General features: G+C 35.1%; 2 protein-coding genes and 1 long non-coding RNA gene across 4 annotated transcripts; 2 read left to right on the top strand and 1 right to left on the bottom strand.

The window, feature by feature from the left end:
• The first annotated feature begins 2,566 nt into the window (after positions 1 to 2,566).
• Positions 2,567 to 10,004, top strand: LOC107631558 (protein REDUCED WALL ACETYLATION 3). 2 transcript variants are annotated; one of them, XM_016335041.3, is made up of 17 exons: positions 2,567 to 2,899; positions 2,999 to 3,052; positions 3,685 to 3,776; positions 4,567 to 4,704; positions 4,795 to 4,851; positions 4,943 to 5,015; positions 5,772 to 5,930; positions 6,363 to 6,512; positions 6,602 to 6,857; positions 7,239 to 7,354; positions 7,444 to 7,530; positions 7,637 to 7,725; positions 7,886 to 7,948; positions 8,094 to 8,150; positions 8,903 to 8,999; positions 9,125 to 9,283; positions 9,514 to 10,004. In XM_016335041.3, the coding sequence occupies exons 2-17, from the start codon at positions 3,020 to 3,022 to the stop codon at positions 9,517 to 9,519; spliced, it is 1,632 nt and encodes a 543-aa protein (XP_016190527.1). In that variant the 5' UTR covers positions 2,567 to 2,899; positions 2,999 to 3,019; the 3' UTR covers positions 9,520 to 10,004. The 2 variants fall into 2 exon arrangements, with proteins under 2 accessions (XP_016190527.1, XP_088364142.1); XM_088508016.1 differs by having other exon boundaries at positions 2,669 to 2,923.
• A 2,638-nt stretch (positions 10,005 to 12,642) lies between these two features.
• On the top strand, positions 12,643 to 13,761 carry LOC148572680 (uncharacterized). Its single transcript, XM_088507689.1, has 4 exons — positions 12,643 to 12,786; positions 12,870 to 13,067; positions 13,155 to 13,628; positions 13,735 to 13,761. Exons 1-4 carry the CDS (start codon positions 12,643 to 12,645, stop codon positions 13,759 to 13,761), a joined length of 843 nt encoding a protein of 280 aa, XP_088363815.1.
• A 261-nt stretch (positions 13,762 to 14,022) lies between these two features.
• LOC148572679 (uncharacterized) lies at positions 14,023 to 15,976 on the bottom strand. Its single transcript, XR_015907585.1, has 2 exons — positions 15,739 to 15,976; positions 14,023 to 14,309 (listed from the first exon to the last, which is right to left on the bottom strand). It is a non-coding gene; the product is annotated as an uncharacterized LOC148572679 (long non-coding RNA).
• Between the last annotated feature and the right edge of the window lie 1,337 nt (positions 15,977 to 17,313).

Here is a 17,313-nt window from a genome sequence, read left to right as displayed (position 1 = left end):
GAAGTGAGAATTAAACCCACAACCTCTCTTATGTAATGACTTACAATAAGTGAACAACCACTAAACTAGTTAGTTAATTTAGTAATTTAGAGCATTAGTTTGTTATTTTTTATGTTATTAATATGTATAAAATTTGAAATGATTGAATTTTATATTTATTTTGAAAAAATTTAATATTTCTGCGGGTAGAGTAGGGTAGGGTAGGATTTAGAACTTTAGGGTGCAGGTAGGGTTAGGGTTGAGAGATTCTCAACCCGCGGATAAAGTAGGGTAGAGTTTTAATAGAATTTTCAACCCGCGGGTAGGGTTAGGGTAGAGTCCAAACCCTACCCTACCCTACCCTATCCATTGCCAGCCCTAATTCTACCTCAGCATATAGTTTGGGTTCTAAATTGGTAATGCTAAAGAGAGAAAAAAAAGTTATAACTTGTCTTATTTAGTATTTATTAATTGTCGCTAAATAAGACAAATTATGACTATTTTTACTTAATTTTTTTTGAAAATATTTCCGTTTTAAATCAATTAAATATTTAGCCAAGATTTAATGGTTATTCCTCCCTTCAAATTAAATGTGAGTTATGTATGTGTGTCCTCAAACTACTTAGCTAGACTTGGTCTTAGATTCTTAGTTTCCCATTTTAATTAATAAAAGATATCCCGTTCCACAAGTAAAGGCCAAAATAATTCTTACCTGCTCTTTAATATAACCACCCCATGCATACATTTTATGGATTCCATCGTAATCATTCGATGTTTTGAGGCAGAAATGTGGGATGTATTACGCCAAATAATTAATTTGCCTACTTTTTAGATGGGGGATAGCTGAAATAGGACCACTCATCTCATTTCAGAAAGTTTAATTAATTAATTAATTCATTTTTAAATTTAATTTATTGTGCTATCAATTACTAGCGATCTCCATAATTTCACATCCACGTACACCTACACATTTTTTATTTTATTTTAAACAACCGGTGTTCTCCAAATGTGTGATGTGAATATAGTCACAAATGATAATATATTGGACCATATAATTATTGTTTGCTTATTTTCTTAAAACTTGACTGGGGAAATTTGATACTCAAAGGTACCTTTTTTAGGTGTTCGAATTTGATCAAGAATTCTATGAATCTTTTTCCCCTGTTATTTCATATGTGAATCTTTTTTTTTTTTTTTATATTTTGAATAAATATTGTTTGCTTTATTTATTATTTATTTTTTTTGGTTTATTATTGCTTGTTTTTTTGGGTATTAATTATTGCTTGATTTATTTGTTTTAGGTGAATTAGTTGGATTTGATGAATTTTTTGTAGTTAAATTTGGTGACAAAATATTTATTTTGTCTCCAAAAAAAAAAACGATTTATATTGGGCTTTATCTGAACAAAATCAAGAAAAACAAGGCCAAAGCCCAAAATAAAATGATAAAGAAGAAACACAACAATAGAGATATTTTAATTTGGGCTTCCATAAAAGTTTTCGGGGAAATCAATGTAGAGAATCGAATGACCAATAAATGTTATTTTTTGTATTTTTAAAAGAAAATACAAATAAATCGACTTGGATTCGTGAAGTAGACAGCTCACTCGTCCGCTTAAATAAGTGTTGAGAGTCGACTCTCGTCTTGTACATGCAGCGGCAACCCTTAAATAGAATTAAGATCCGTAATGGATTAGTTATTGATTTGTCTGGATGAGAAATATCGTGGACAACTAAAAAATAAAAAAGAAAATACGAAGATAATGAGATGATAAATATATGTCTTTTATGTGTGCATTATGAATATTTACTTTATATCTTAACCACCAAAATACATATTTTTATACAATTTAAACAAATAAATCTTAAAAGTATTTTAGCTATGTTTCAAAATATAAATTGATTTTGACATATGTAAATAGATTTTTAAAATAATTTTGTTCTTACCATTTTATTAAACACACCCTATAACTTCAGGTCAAAGTTAGGGTATTGGAAAATATTTATGGTCTAAAAAAATGACAACCACTGAAAGGAATTGAAAAGAAATGGACAGGATGCAGGGTATTTAGTATTTACAAAAAACAGCGTGGACCGAAATAAATTGTTTAATTTTGCATTTAAAATTATACAAAGCAATTAATACGAATCGATAATAAATTATGGATTATGAACCATAGCGAGACACATTATTTAACGGCTGCATCAGTGTCCATTCTTTAGTATTTCACCCTTGTCTACTAGTTGGTACGGCTGTAATATTCCAAATTTCCAATTGAAGCACAGACATAAGTCTATGATCATATAAATTCACCATATTTTATGACGAAGACGTGTTGAAGAAAAAACTTACCAAGTTTTAAGGAAGATTTGATCCAATAAACAAGACATCCAATCCAATCATGCTTCCAATTAATTATTAATTAATTAATTAATCTAAAAACTAATCATCACATGAAGCCATACCAAACTTTCAGTGGTTGGATTGGGAATACGTATTTAATTTATTTAGTGTTAGTTAAAAAATGACCAAAATCATGTGATTAGTTTTAAGAAATAAAAGAGGCAAGGAAAGAAAGTAAGAAAGCAAAGTGGCAACAAACATTAATGCTGATTAGTAATTTAGTAAAAGGAAAAGAACAGTTGCACACACACAAATAAAACACAAAACACACAAGAAGAAATGATCTAATAAAAGAAAAGAGACAGAAAAGAAAGAAAAAAAGGAATAGAAGGAGAAGAAGAGAAGAGAAGAGGCTTCTTCAAGTATTCAACCACTTGAGAGAGAGACATCCCCTCTGACATTTTCTCTATTCTTGAAGCAAACTCCTCGTTTCAGATCTCTAGGGTTTCTCTTTCTTCCTCTCACTCTCAAAGCTATTTATGATCATTCTCTGACACCTTCCCCTTACCAATATCAGGTGCTTCGATCTCTTTGCCTTTCGGTATACGCTCTCAGATTTCGATTCTTCCATTCCAATGTGCTTGCTTCTTCGCTGATTTCCCTTTCGTTTCTGCAGATTGGAGCAGGTTCATCCAACATGGTTGTTTCGGGGCCAATCACGCCGGGGCAGGTGTGTGTGTGTGTGTGTCTCTGTGAGATTTGATTTTTCTGATTGATAATTTTTCTCTCTGATTACTTCGATTCGGTTGTGAAATTTCCGAAACAGAGGTTAATTGTCGGTGATCTGCTTTGGTGTAATGTTGTTTGAATCTAACTGTTAATGATTGGTTGAGTTTCTGGAAGGGAAGTGTTTGATGTCGGATTGGACTATAATATAGGTCATAACTCTCATTCAATCTGGAACATTGAGTAAGAGTAACGAATGAGATTTTTAAGTTGGTAGATACAGAGTCATGTTAGTTCAGCAGCTAAAAACCATTTGGATGAATATATGTATGTTTGGGGGAAAAACAATTTTGGAGTTGGACCTGAATGACAGCATAATTTGATATATTTCAAATTCGAGTGGAGTTCTTTAACTGTGTACTTGAAATTGAGCATAGTGAAGTTGGGTTAAATTTGGAGAAATCTAAATTTGAAACTTTTTTTATGCTCATTGAATAATGCATCTATGCTTAATGAATTAATTCTGTTAGATTACACCATCATGGTTTCTTTACCTTCTTTCCATACTATTATCATGATACTATTTGATATGAAATAGTCAATTTTCTTATGGAATTTTGCTTATTTTGACCCCAGGTGTCTTTCTTGCTCGGTATTATTCCAGTTTTTGTTACATGGATATATTCAGAGTACTTAGAGTACAAGAAAGTGTCACCTCCTCCTAAAGTGTAAGTTGTTGCACTGTTATAGTCGTGGGAAATTGTTGACCTTTCAACAGATTAAATCATATTGGATTTTGAAGTGGTGGAATATATATCAAGGATGAGTTTCCACATTTCTATTAATTGTATGTATCTTCTGTGATTGGATAGATTTGTGATGAAAATATGTTCTTAAAAAACTCTAGACATACAGATCAATCTTTCTGTAGGTGATAACTTTGTTAATATGCAGGGACGTCTTGTAGAGGCAGTTGATGATAATCTAGATCTGGAAAATAATGAGATATATTGATTAGTAGAGGAAAAATCTCTTACATAAGCATTGTGCTAGATTGCTAGGTATTCAGGGATCATTATGCATCCAGAAATGTAGTAACAGCACTTAAACTTCATTATCAAGTTTACGAGTTGAACATTACAAACCCGAATAATGTTTGCAGAGATAACAAATCCAATTTTATGGGTTTCATGCCAGCATGAAACTAGATGTATAGTTCTCTTAAAACCGCTAAAAGTTATTAAAGAATTTGAAATCAGAAAAATGCAAGTAAAGTTAGACACAAGAAGAGACTGATATGGATTATGTTTCCATCTTGGATCCATTTGAAAATTTTTGTTGCCTGATTGAAACAAGTATATCTTGTTGAAACATGTAAACTGGATATAATACTCTTTTTTACTGACTTGTATTTGATGGTTTTAACCTCTCCCTCTAAGATTTTGAGATCTGAAAAGCATAAAAAAAATCTCTTAGAAAAATATCTGATGCTTAGTAATTTGTCTTTGAGGATTGCAGTCATTCAGACACTAATCTTGATGAGTTGGGGAAGGAAAGCATTAAGGAAGATGATCGAGCCATTTTGCTTGAAGCAGGGCTTACACGATCATCATCAGCAAAATTCTATGGATCATCTGTCAAATCAAATCTGATCAGGTCATTTTCTACATTATATATTCATGAGGTTGTCTTCAGTTTCTCACACTTATTCTTCAATATCCTTACCTTCTTACTTGTCCTGTCTAGGTTTTTGACCATGGATGATTCGTTCTTGCTAGAAAATCGAGCAACTTTAAGGGCACTGTAGGTCATCATTCTTTAAATGACTCAAAACATTTTATGTTATGCTCTTGAATCTTCTGAGTTCTTAAAACTTATTTACAACAATTATTAGGGCTGAGTTTGGGCTGATCCTGTTTTATTTCTACATTTGTGATCGAACCAACTTACTTGGAGAGTCTACAAAGGTATTTCTATACCACTTATTACTTTTCCACTTGTTTCGTGACTGCAATATCAGTATATAGTATATCAGTTGGGTTTATACAAACTCTTTTTGGTGCTAAATTGCTAATGCTATTAATGCTCTTTTATTTATAAAACATATAAAATTAATTTGTGAATTATCTACATGTGAGTTATATGAGTACCCCTTTTGATATTTGTATCTGAAAGCCTATAAACTAACTGTATGAAGAACAAAGTAAATGAAAGGAGGCTATTTCTTATACATTTCACCTTGTTTATAATTTTTACTCTTAGTTTCTATACTTAGCTTAGTTCATAATGCATGATTTCATAGCCCAGTACACTTTTGTGCAACGATTTTGCTGTTGTTTTGTTTATTTATTTCTTTTTTCTGGTCAGTAATAATTTGTTGTTCAATCAATGCTTGGGAAGACATATCTTGCAATATGTTTCACCTTGTAGGGTTTTACACTTGGAATCATAGATTACAATATTCATAGCCAAAGCTCCAGTGTGCAACTATTTTAGTTCATTTATTTATTTTATTGGGGATCAAGCTTTTGGTTAGATATATGTTGTATCACAGGTTTGACTTGAGAAGGGAATACAAAAATGCACTGGAGCTAAGGGATCAAAATATATGTTTAAATAAGCTGTCATGTACTTTGTATTTAAATCATTATATGACTTAAATTATTGCCATTTTGTAATAGCTTCTTTTTTAACTAGATTTTCCTTTTCTATTTGTTTGACAGAATTATAGTCGGGATCTTTTCATCTTCTTGTACATTCTTCTGATTATAGTGTCAGCCATGACCTCTTTAAAGAAACATAATGACTCATCAGCATTTTCTGGAAGAAGCATACTTTATCTTAACCGACATCAAACAGAGGAATGGAAAGGATGGATGCAGGTAGGTTTCAATTTGGATGCCTTACATATTTTAGTACATTAATTATAGTACATATCATAGCGTGGAGTGTGGGCATTGAATAGGCTCACCTTAGCTTGTACTGAACTTTATATAGAACTGGGTAGCTAGAATGAAATTTTACGCCACTCGGTCATAGATGCTTTGAGGCCTTGTCATGAATTATATTTTTTTAAAAGGTTAACAACAGGAGAATGGAAATTAAAGCCATTGGTTATTCTCATGATGAAACTGAAATCTGATTATCACAAAAATGTAGTCTAGATGTATAAGACTTTAAGAGATGAAACTTAAATTGGATTTAGCTCAACATAGTCCATATGTGTATTTCTTCAATTATTCCATAATTCAGTGAATATCTTCCTGCAGTGTCTAATTTTTAACTGTGGCTGTGATCATATTCCATTTGTTCAGGTCCTCTTTCTAATGTATCATTATTTTGCCGCGACGGAGATATACAATGCAATACGTGTTTTTATTGCTGCATATGTTTGGATGACTGGATTTGGAAACTTCTCATATTATTATGTTAGAAAAGATTTCAGCCTTGCTCGCTTTGCTCAGGTGATATATATGTGGTGTCTATTCTGTATCCTTAACTTGCTACTCTTTGTTCATAAAACAATATTATTAACTCATTAAACTTCTTGCAGATGATGTGGCGGCTTAATTTTTTTGTGGCCTTCTGTTGTATTGTGCTTAACAATGACTACATGCTCTATTATATATGTCCCATGCACACGCTTTTCACTTTGATGGTGTATGGAGCATTGGGTATATATAGCAAGTATAACGAAAACAGCTCAGTGATGGCTGCAAAAATTCTTGCATGCTTTCTTGTGGTGATCTTGATTTGGGAAATCCCTGGATTCTTTGACATACTCTGGAGTCCATTTGCATTCTTTTTGGGTTAGTAAGATATTTAACTTGGACATTTATATTATTATTAGTTTGACCTTTGTTGTGTTTGTTCTGTTGCAATTTTTCTTAAGGTTAAGTTACTTGATCTTCCTGCTGGTTAAAGTCCTGAACTAGTTTTTTAATCTTCGTTTTTCTTTTGATCTTTGTTTTGATCTGCTAACTTGTAAATTGAATGGTATGATTTTCTCATCAATTGTGATCATATTATGAAGGGAAACAAAAATCATAGTTATATTGTAGATACTCTGTCTAAAGTGCATGGTTTTACATGTAGTGTATTTGCATGGTTCAAGCTGATTTGTTAATCCAAGAATATAAGCTTGCATGTTTACACTGTAAGTACATAATAGAAATCTTTATGTGTCACAGGTTATACTGATCCTGCAAAGCCTGATCTCCCTCGAATGCACGAGTGGCATTTCAGATCTGGGCTTGATCGCTACATCTGGATAATTGGAATGATTTATGCCTACTTTCATCCAAATGTAATCCATATGCTGGTTTATTTGATGGGTCTGGGAATTATATTTGATGATATCCAACTATTTAAATTTGAAATAATTTACTGTCTCAGGTTGAGAAATGGATGGAAAAATTGGAGGAGTGTGAAACCAGGAGGAGATTAACAATTAAAACAAGCATTGTTTCAATTTCATTATTTGTGAGTTATACATGTCTACATCTCTTTTCATATTTCACTTCAATTATCTCAGTTCTAGACCAAAAATAGTAAGAAAGAATATCTCACTCTCACCATTCCTTTCTAGGCTGGGTACTTGTGGTATGAATACATTTACAAGCTGGACAAGGTCAATTATAACAAGATGCACCCCTACACTTCATGGATACCAATTACGTCAGTATTATCTATTTTCCTTTTGCCATTTTGTCGTTCTTTCAGATTCCATTGTTTCCTTTTCATTATTAAGGAGACTAATCCTATAATAATATCGGGTGACATTTTTTTTTTAGGTTATTCCATTGATCCTTGTGATTTTAACTAAAATATTTTACAGTGTTTACATTTGCTTGAGGAATTTCACTCAGCAGCTTCGGAATGTCTCTCTGACCCTATTTGCGTATGTGTTCCTTACCTTTGTTATTGAAGTTCCATTTTGTTTGGTTATCTCTCCCTTCCTCCCATACCTCCCCTTTTAATTTAGCGGTACTTATGCTTTTTTCTATCTTTTATTTTCGTATTTTTCTATATTTTGTGTTTATCAGGTGGCTTGGGAAGATTACTCTTGAGACTTACATTTCCCAATTTCACATTTGGTTGAGGTTCGTGCATATTGGTCAACTTGTTTTTTCACTCTTCATTTGGCATCATTTTGTGTGGATCTTAGTTGTTGTTCCATGATTAGTGTGTCTTCTGTTTCCTTTTGTTGATCATCCTGGCCTCCATGTTTCACTTTAGTGTGATAGAATACGAGTCTTCACATAAACTTTACTAAAATGATATTGTCTTCGAAGTTTTTTGAAAATGCAAATATGTTTGGACATCATATAAATAAAAGATTTTTTATTCTCAAGCATATTTGTTATGAAAATAAATAAATTTTTGGTCGTGTAGAATTTAATTTTTTTCCTTTTGCCTTTTCTAGCATTCTGCCTGTATGAAAAATATTTATCCAGATATCCCAAAAAATTTAAATTGGTTTCTTTAATTTAAAAAGGATTTTTTTTTTCTTTCTTTGAAAAATAATGACACCAAGTAAGCAGTAAATCTTCTTCATATCTACAGTACAAGAGAGGTTTGGTACATAACCCTCTTTCATAAAATATTTTTCATATGTAATCCATAAAAAATGTTATTATCTGAATCCAAAACTTCTTAATTAGATTACAAGGTACTTATCTTTTTGAAAAATCTCATACTTGTTATCATTGTACATGTTTAATTTATAAAATTTATAAAAAGTGGAATAGCGAGTACCTATCAATACACTATTTAATCATAATGCGAGAAAGCTGGTGAAAGAACTGTTAGCTAGTAAGTATTAAGATACTGACTGTTTCCTTGTTGCCTACAGATCTAACATGCCAAATGGACAGCCAAAGTGGCTTCTGTGTCTCATCCCAGAGTATCCTATGCTCAACTTCATGCTTACTACAGCTATATACGTCTTCGTAAGTAGCCTTCCTCTTTACCTTTTTGCTTTTTGTTTTTATGTTTTTTACCATTCATCTTCAATTCTCATAAGAGCCATGTTAATAAGTTGTGCCTTTTGTATTCACTTGACCTGGTTTTGTAGATATCACATCGACTTTTTGAATTAACAAATACACTCAAGTCCGTCTTCATACCTACCAAAGACAATCGACGACTGCTGCATAATTGTATCTCCGGGATTGCAATTTCCTTTTCTTTGTACTTCATTGCAGTTGTTCTACTTCAGATTCCGCATTCCACGGTAAGCTTCTATTTGCTACATAAAAGGGTTTATGGAGAATCTTGATGAAGGATAATTACATAATTTTGTTACTAATTGCTATTACATGGAAAATTGCCCTGCAAAAGGGGGAAAAAGATAAAAATTAAAAGAAAGAGGAGTATATAAATGATATCTCCAAAACTAAGATGCCTTCTTATTTTTTAAAATGTGTTTATTTATAATAATTGTAATTTCTTTGATGTTGATAGGCTTGAAATTCAAGACCCCAAAGACTTTACATAGAAAGTTCCCGTTGGATTTGCTGTGCTGAAAGGACACTAGTGAGTTAAAATAAGGATACAGGGAAATGTGGAATCTCATAATTTTTGGAGCAGTGTGTCCTGTAGTTGTCAATTAATATCCTCAGTCACAACAGAGATATGAACGGTGGTGGTTTGCATTTGAAGTTGGCAGAGGAAGAGAGGGACTAATCCTGAAGAAATTTGAACCAATTTTCTATAAATTCGTTTGTGCTCACACATAAAAAGGAGACAAAAAAAATAGGGTAGCTTACGAGTTCTCTGTCATGGCTGTGAGGAAATTCAAGATTCATTATCTTTTCAAATTTTTGTTGTCATTTTTTGCCTTTTTTACATCTGTGAAGGATAAGGAGAAATATGTATATTCATTTTGACAATCTTGAGCAGAAACGCGTCGTCATACCCTTGTAATAATAGCTATTTCTTTCAACAGCCATAAATGCAAGTGTAGTGTTTAGTGTTACCATTTCATTGTGGGGAATGTTCTTTCTACTTTAGCATGAATGCTAAGTTCCTTGCAGACTTGCAGTAGCAAAAGTGTGTCCTCTTGGTGATTTTTGAATTTGAGACAGGGAAAGTAAAAAAGAATGTGGGAAGAGGTGGTCAGACTTCTCAGTTAATTATTGATGGAAAGAAAAATAGTCGTCATCATGATTACCTACGGAATAAAAAATGCTTTTAATTATTATTGACATGTTACTTTCTAAATAATCACAGTAGAACTAATTTTCTTGAGTAGAAGCCATTCCGGTCTTTAACTATTTTCTTGAATGACAATCTCTTAACATTCGAAAATGTCAGTTTTTAACTATTAAAGATGTTAAATAATAATTTATTTTTTGCAATTAGTTAACAAACTGTGACGATTTACGTGACTCTGTATTTGAATAAATTAATTATTCAAATTAAGGTAATTTTTTTCATTAGTTATTTTATATTTGACCAAACTATTTAAGAAGTGATATAGGGTCCATAATTGTTGGCCATGTAACTATTTAAGAGGTGATATAATAAATGTCAGTTTTTAACTATTAAAGATGTTAAATAATTTAGTTTTTGCAATTAGTTAACAAACTGTGACGATTTACGTGACTCTGTATTTGAATAAATTAATTATTCAAATTAAGGTAATTTTTTTCATTATTAGTTATTTTATATTTGACCAAACTATTTAAGAAGTGATATAGGATCCATAATTGTTGGCCATGTAACTATTTAAGAGGTGATATAATAAATTAAAGTAATGCTACACATCTAAGTTTTTTTGTTAACTAAATTCAATTAAATTAGTCTAACATAACAAAATCAGTTATGACTAGTGATACATTCTCTATACCTCGGCCAAAAAAGCGATAAGCTCGGAAAAGACGATAAGGTCGGATAAACTTAACAAACAACAACGTCAGTCAAAGATAAGCCACAACCATTACCATAACAAACTTCAGTCAAGGCAGGAATCTCGGATAAAATCAACAAGAACCACTTTGTTAAGTACCTATATAAACCGAAGTAGTAAGCTCGGAAGAGACAGGTCACACAAGTTACTCTAATCTTTTCATTATTGTTTCTCTTAAGCTATATTTTAACTTGAGCGTCGGAGTGCTTTTTGCAGGTGTTCCCGCCGTGGTGTTTCATCTAAGCCGACGTATAGCTCCTCCACCCGAGTAGAACATCAGTAGAAGGAGTTATCATACCTTGGCAGCATACGGACGGAACATTTGGCGCCTACCGTGGGCCCGAAATCTAAAGACCCCACTGAATTTAACCTTCTTTGTAGAGTTTTGCATTTTTTCTTTGTCAGGATCCCTAATTCCCAAAGATGACTTACAATGGAGTCCAACAACCCACACAAGCGGAACTCCTAGCTCAAATTGCCGAACTTCAGGTGGAAGTTCGGAGAATAGCTGAATTGTCGTCCGCCTACAATACGGGGAAGTATGGCGAGGGAAACTCCAAGATCTCGACTCAAGGCAATGCAGACCCCCAGAATCTCACCCCACCAAAAGAGAAGCTGACTTTGGACAACCCTTTCTCAAAAGAAATCACAAATTTTCAGATGCCGAAAAATTTTGTGCTCCCTACTGCCCTTGAGCCATATAAGGGGTTCGGTGATCCTCGTGCCCATATTAAAAAGTTCCAATCAATGATATTTTTTAACGGACCTAATGAACCTATACTTTGCCGAGCTTTTCCTACTTATCTCGATGGTGTTGCATTACTCTAGTTTTCTAAGCTGTCTGTAGGTTCGATTTCTTCTTTTGAGTAATTGGCGAGGTCCTTCATCGATTACTTTGCTGTGTCAAGGATATATGTGCATGGATCAAACTACCTAAGCACAATCAGACAGGGGCAGCACGAAAGCCTAAAAGAATACATGACCCGGTTTGTCGAGGCAACTATGGAGATTCCGGACTTAGACCCAGCAGTCCACCTACACGCCCTTAAAAGTGGCCTCAGACCTGGAAAGTTCCAAGAGATGATCACAGTAACCAAACCGAGAACTCTAGAAGAATTCCGAGAAAGGGCCGCAGGTCAAATGGAGATAGAAGAGCTTCATGAAGCTCGAAAAACAGATAAACACCCACCCAGAAAAGAAGAAGAAGAGAAGGCTCACAAGCCGACAAGCAACAAGGAGCCAAAGAAGCCCTTCAGGCTCACACCAAAATTTGATACTTACACCAAATTCAATACGAAGAGGGAGAATATAATCAAGGAGATCCTCAACGCCAAAATAATAAAGCCCCCTGCTCGAGCAGGGAGTTACCAAGATCAGCGATTTGTAGACAAAGGCAAACACTGTGCGTTCTACCAGAAGTATGGACACACAACGGATGAATGCATGATAGCTAAGGACTTGTTGGAGAGATTAGCCAGACAAGACCTCCTGGACAAGTATGTCGAAGGGCGAAGAAGTAGGAAAAACAACCGGGACTGAGAAGAGCGCCCACGAACCTCGGAGGAAAAAAACAACAGTAAATGGGCCAACCCTAGCCCTCCAAGGGGGTTATAAACTGCATATCCGGAGAATTTGCTGGGGGAGGTGAGACAAACGCGGCATGAAAACGAAGTTACCGAGCAATGCTGGCAATCGAAGAAACAATATCCCCGACAAAAGAGGATGCAGCAGAACCCAAGATAACCTTCAGTCAAGCCGACCTAGCTTCGCCAGGACCAAACCTCGACGACCTTGTAGTGATTTCCATCCAAACAGGAGAATTTTTTGTAAGAAAGGTCCTCCTCGACCTAGGTAGTAGGCTGATGTCCTATTCTATTCTACTTTTCAAAAAATGAAACTGACTGAAAAGGCTATGCAACCTTCATCTGGAGAACTGGTTGGGTTCTCTAGAGAGCGGGTCTCAATTAAGGGCTACATATGGTTAAGAACGACAATGGGAAACACTCCATTATCAAAGACAATTGATATTCAATACCTCATAGTCGACTGCCCCAGTCCTTACAATATTATCCTCAGAAGACCTGCCTTGAACACCTTCAAAGCAGTGGTATCTACTTTACATCTATGTGTTAAGTTTTAGGTACAGGATGGCAGGATAGCGACAATACACTTAGATCGCTAACAAGCTCGGCAGTGCTACAATGCAAGCCTAAAGGGGGCCAACATAGAGAAAAAACCTCGGCAAGAAGTGAAAGCAATCCATAGCACAAATGAGGTACTGTCACTAGCAGAACTTGATCCCAGGGAAGATTTCCAGGAAAGACCTCAACCGGTGGATGACCTTCAGAGGGTTCCTTTGACCGCAAAGGCCGGCCAGTTCACGTACATTGGGCGAGCTCTTGAGGGAGAAGAGCGATCAAAGCTGATAAAGGTGCTACAGGACAATGCCGACTTGTTTACTTGGACATCGGCAGACATGCCAGGGATAAACCCAAGCGTCATCTGCCATAAACTCGCTATCGACAGAACAATCCGATCTGTTGCTCAAAAGAAAAGGAACCTTGGAGCAGAAAAGGTGAAAGCAACTCTGGAAGAGACTAAGAAGCTCCTCAACGCCAGCTTCATCAAAGAAATCCGCTTTACCACATGGCTCTCAAATGTGGTAATGGTAAGAAAGAACTTAGGTAAATGGTGCATGTGCGTAGACTTTACAAATCTTAACAAGGCCTGTCCAAAAGATGCTTACCCATTGCCTTGTATTGACAAACTAGTAGACAATGCTTCCGGGTTCAAAAGCTTAAGCTTCATGGATGCCTACTCTGGTTGTAACACCCTACCACACAAAGCTTTACGCTTAAGTCGTAAAACAGAGGTGATGTGGTATTACGACCTCTAAAATAAAATAAGTACATATAATAGCAGAAGAGTTATAATATGCTAGGAGCCTTGAAGGATAGGGAAAATAAAAATCGCGAGATAAAAGCGCAACGCTCAAGGAACGAGTTAACTTGCATGCTAAGAAAACTGTAACTGTCAAACATAAGATAACAGAAGTAGGAATAGAGTGCCAAAGATACAAAATAACAAGCTCCTAACTCAGCCTGCGAAGTCAAGACTGGCCGGAGAATATTTACACATATATACATACATATCCAAAACCCAAAAGTACATACACACAATCCTGCCTCTCCATAAACCTCTAAGAGGATCAAAAAGGACAAGTTATGCGGAGAGAAAGCTAAGTACATATATATACATCACTGTACAACAAAACTATACAACAACACTATCCAGTAACCCCTCCGCTTTAAGAGTCCAAACGCCTAACGAGATGGCTCCCGACCTGCATCTGAAAAACAACAACATAGTATGGAATGAGAACCGGAGGTTCTCAGTATGGTAAAGGTGCCACACACATAATATATAAGGTCCTGGGAATGCCAGAGGCAATCCTAGAACGCCGACACTCAGATTGTAGAGCTTAAAGTATTAAACAGAAACCATAAAAGGTGGTTTACTAAGGATATTTAAACCTAACTTAACTTAACCTTAAATCTAAATCCCATTCTGCCATTCCTCCATACCTCCGACTCCATCATGCATTTTCACAGACAACTAAACAGACAAAGGCAAGCACAAGAAGGTTACAAGTACTGCAGATAACAAATATACATTTAACATGGCAAGTACATTTAGGCACACCCAGTTAATACACAAGCAAGTAATTCAAGTAATATGCATATGATGCATGCCTGTCCTATGGCTGATGAGGCTCATCTGTCGGTTATCCAGCCAACCCGACAAGTCTGAATTGTCCTTAGACTGTCCCCCGACGTGCATCCCCAAGAGTCTATGCATAGATTTTTCTCAAATAATCAATATTGCTCAATGGGGGTAACATTCCCGGGAATTTATATAGTGCCCGGTCACACTTACGTCGTAGGGTCAACAGAGTATCGAGTTTTCAACCTGGTACACGTGGTGGCAAGCCACGGCACTTAATCCAGGGAATCTCGTATCTCAGATTATTCAAATTCATAAGCCATATAAATAATTCAATTATAATTCCTCAACATCCACATCATTCTCAATTGCATCTCATTCATCATCATACATTAAACATATTCAATCCTTATCCTTCATTATCACACCTCCCATTCCGTCCATCAATAGTTTCAATTCAAAACATAATTCATTCTTTTCTAAGAATCAAACTTCAAACTTAAAACATACTCACTTTCTTAATAACTCAAAATCAAACCATATAACATTTAAATCTAAATCTCTTTTAAATAATCATCTAAACAAAATCTCTAATTTTTTATAAAATTTCGGCAGCATCTCCTCTAAAACTCGGACTTTGCCACCCTTTTCGGGTCCAAACCTGCTTTCTTTTCAATTCAACATACCCTTCCTCATCATCATAACAGTCACCACAATAAATCTACTTCAGATTTACAATTATATTCATACAATATTCAAATCCAACAACCAAAAATTCAACTAAGGATCATAGTTCACTAACCCTAGGCTTCTAACACATAATATCTCAAATCAATAATTCACCAAATCATTAGCACTAGACCAACCATGTTCATCAACAATAACATTCACCATCCAAGATTAATAACTAATTATCCAATAAACTTCAACCAAATATATTCATCAACAAATTACTAAACATTAAACATACACCTGCATTCCAACTTATCCTATGGCCGTCTAGCCTAAGTTTTCACAGAACATTATATATTAAATGCAAGAAATCTAAACCATACCTTAGCCGATTTCCACGTAACGACCAAAGCTATTTATTCAAAACCAAGACAGCCCCTCAAAACTCAACTAATCCGCTTCCTCCAAGTTCCAGTATTCACAATTTCAAGCTCCAATTATTTATTTTCAACCTAATACACATTCATAATACATATATACCCAATTTAATACTCAAAGCTCAAATTTAATGAAATTAAAATAGAATTATCGTATCCTCACCTTACCCAAGCTTCACATAAGCAAGAGTGAACGTTTCTCTCAAGCTAATTGGATCCTAAAACATCAGAAATCAAAGAAATTCAATATTCCCACTTAAAATTCGAAAATTGGGGGAAGATGAAGCTGAGAGTGAAATAGCAAGTTACCTATGAAATTGTTCCGATAGAAATGTAGAGCTCGACGCGGTGAACGCGTGGCCGCAAACGGTGCGGCGATTGGAGCTCGGACGGAGAAGTTACGGGGATCGGAAGTTAACGTAACAATTTTGACGTTCTTCCTTTCTTCTCCCTGATGCTCTTCGACGCTGCCAAAAATGGGGAGAAGAAGAACGTGGGTTCACTTAAAGGGCTGGTCCGGTTGGGCCCGGTTTGGGCCCGGTTCAACCGGTTCGGCCCGTTCGGTCTAATTTTGGACCGATTTCTTCGAAATTAGTGTCAAAATTCTCGTTTCGATGAGCTCTATCCTAATTTAATATAATATTCACATTTCTAATCTTCCTTATTAAAAATTAATTTATTGACTAATTATCTACTAATTTAACCGGGGTTTACACTGGTTATAACCAGATCCTTATGCATTCAGAAGACCAAAGCAAAACAGCTTTCATAACGGAACATGAAAATTTTTGTTATAAGGTAATGCAATTTGGCCTAAAGAATGTAGGTGCAACATATCAAAGACTAATAGACAAGATCTTCCACAAGCAAATAGGTCGAAACATGGAGATCTACGTAGATGACATGGTGGCCAAAACTCCATCACAAGGATCACACTGTGACGACCTAGAAAAAATCTTCAGACGAATCCGAGCATATAATATGAGACTCAATCCAGAGAAATGCGCTTTTGGGGGTACAAGGAGGAAAGTTCCTCGGATTTATGTTGACTTCACGAGGAATTGAAGCAAACCCAGAAAAATGTGAGGCTATACTTAAAATGACAAGTCCGAAAACAATTAAAGAAGTACAACAGTTAACAGGAAGGGTGGCCACACTGTCACGATTCCTGCCCACATTAGCAAACCGATCATACCACTTCTTCAGGACGATCTCAAATACCAAGAAGTTTGATTGGACTGATGAGTGCGAAAATTCATTTGCCAAGTTGAAAGCTATCTTATCCTCCCTGCCAATATTACAAAGGCCAGAGATCGGTAAACCTTTATATTTGTATTTATCTGTTTCTAACTATTCTATAAATTCAGTACTCGTTGTTGAAATAGGAAAAGTACAGAAACCGGTATACTTTGTCAGTAGAATCATGCAACCAGTGAAAAAAAGGTATCCTAGAATAGAACAGTTGGCCTTGTCATTGGTAACAATGGCAAAAAGGCTAAGGCACTATTTCCAAAGCCACAC

The sequence above is a fragment of the Arachis ipaensis genome, chromosome B3 (genome assembly GCF_059453495.1).
Source record: "Arachis ipaensis isolate K30076 ecotype BB chromosome B3, ASM5945349v1, whole genome shotgun sequence".
Classification (NCBI taxonomy): domain Eukaryota; kingdom Viridiplantae; phylum Streptophyta; class Magnoliopsida; order Fabales; family Fabaceae; genus Arachis; species Arachis ipaensis.
The sequence above is the reverse complement of the archived record's forward strand: the minus strand, read 5'-3'. Positions and strand labels throughout refer to the sequence as shown.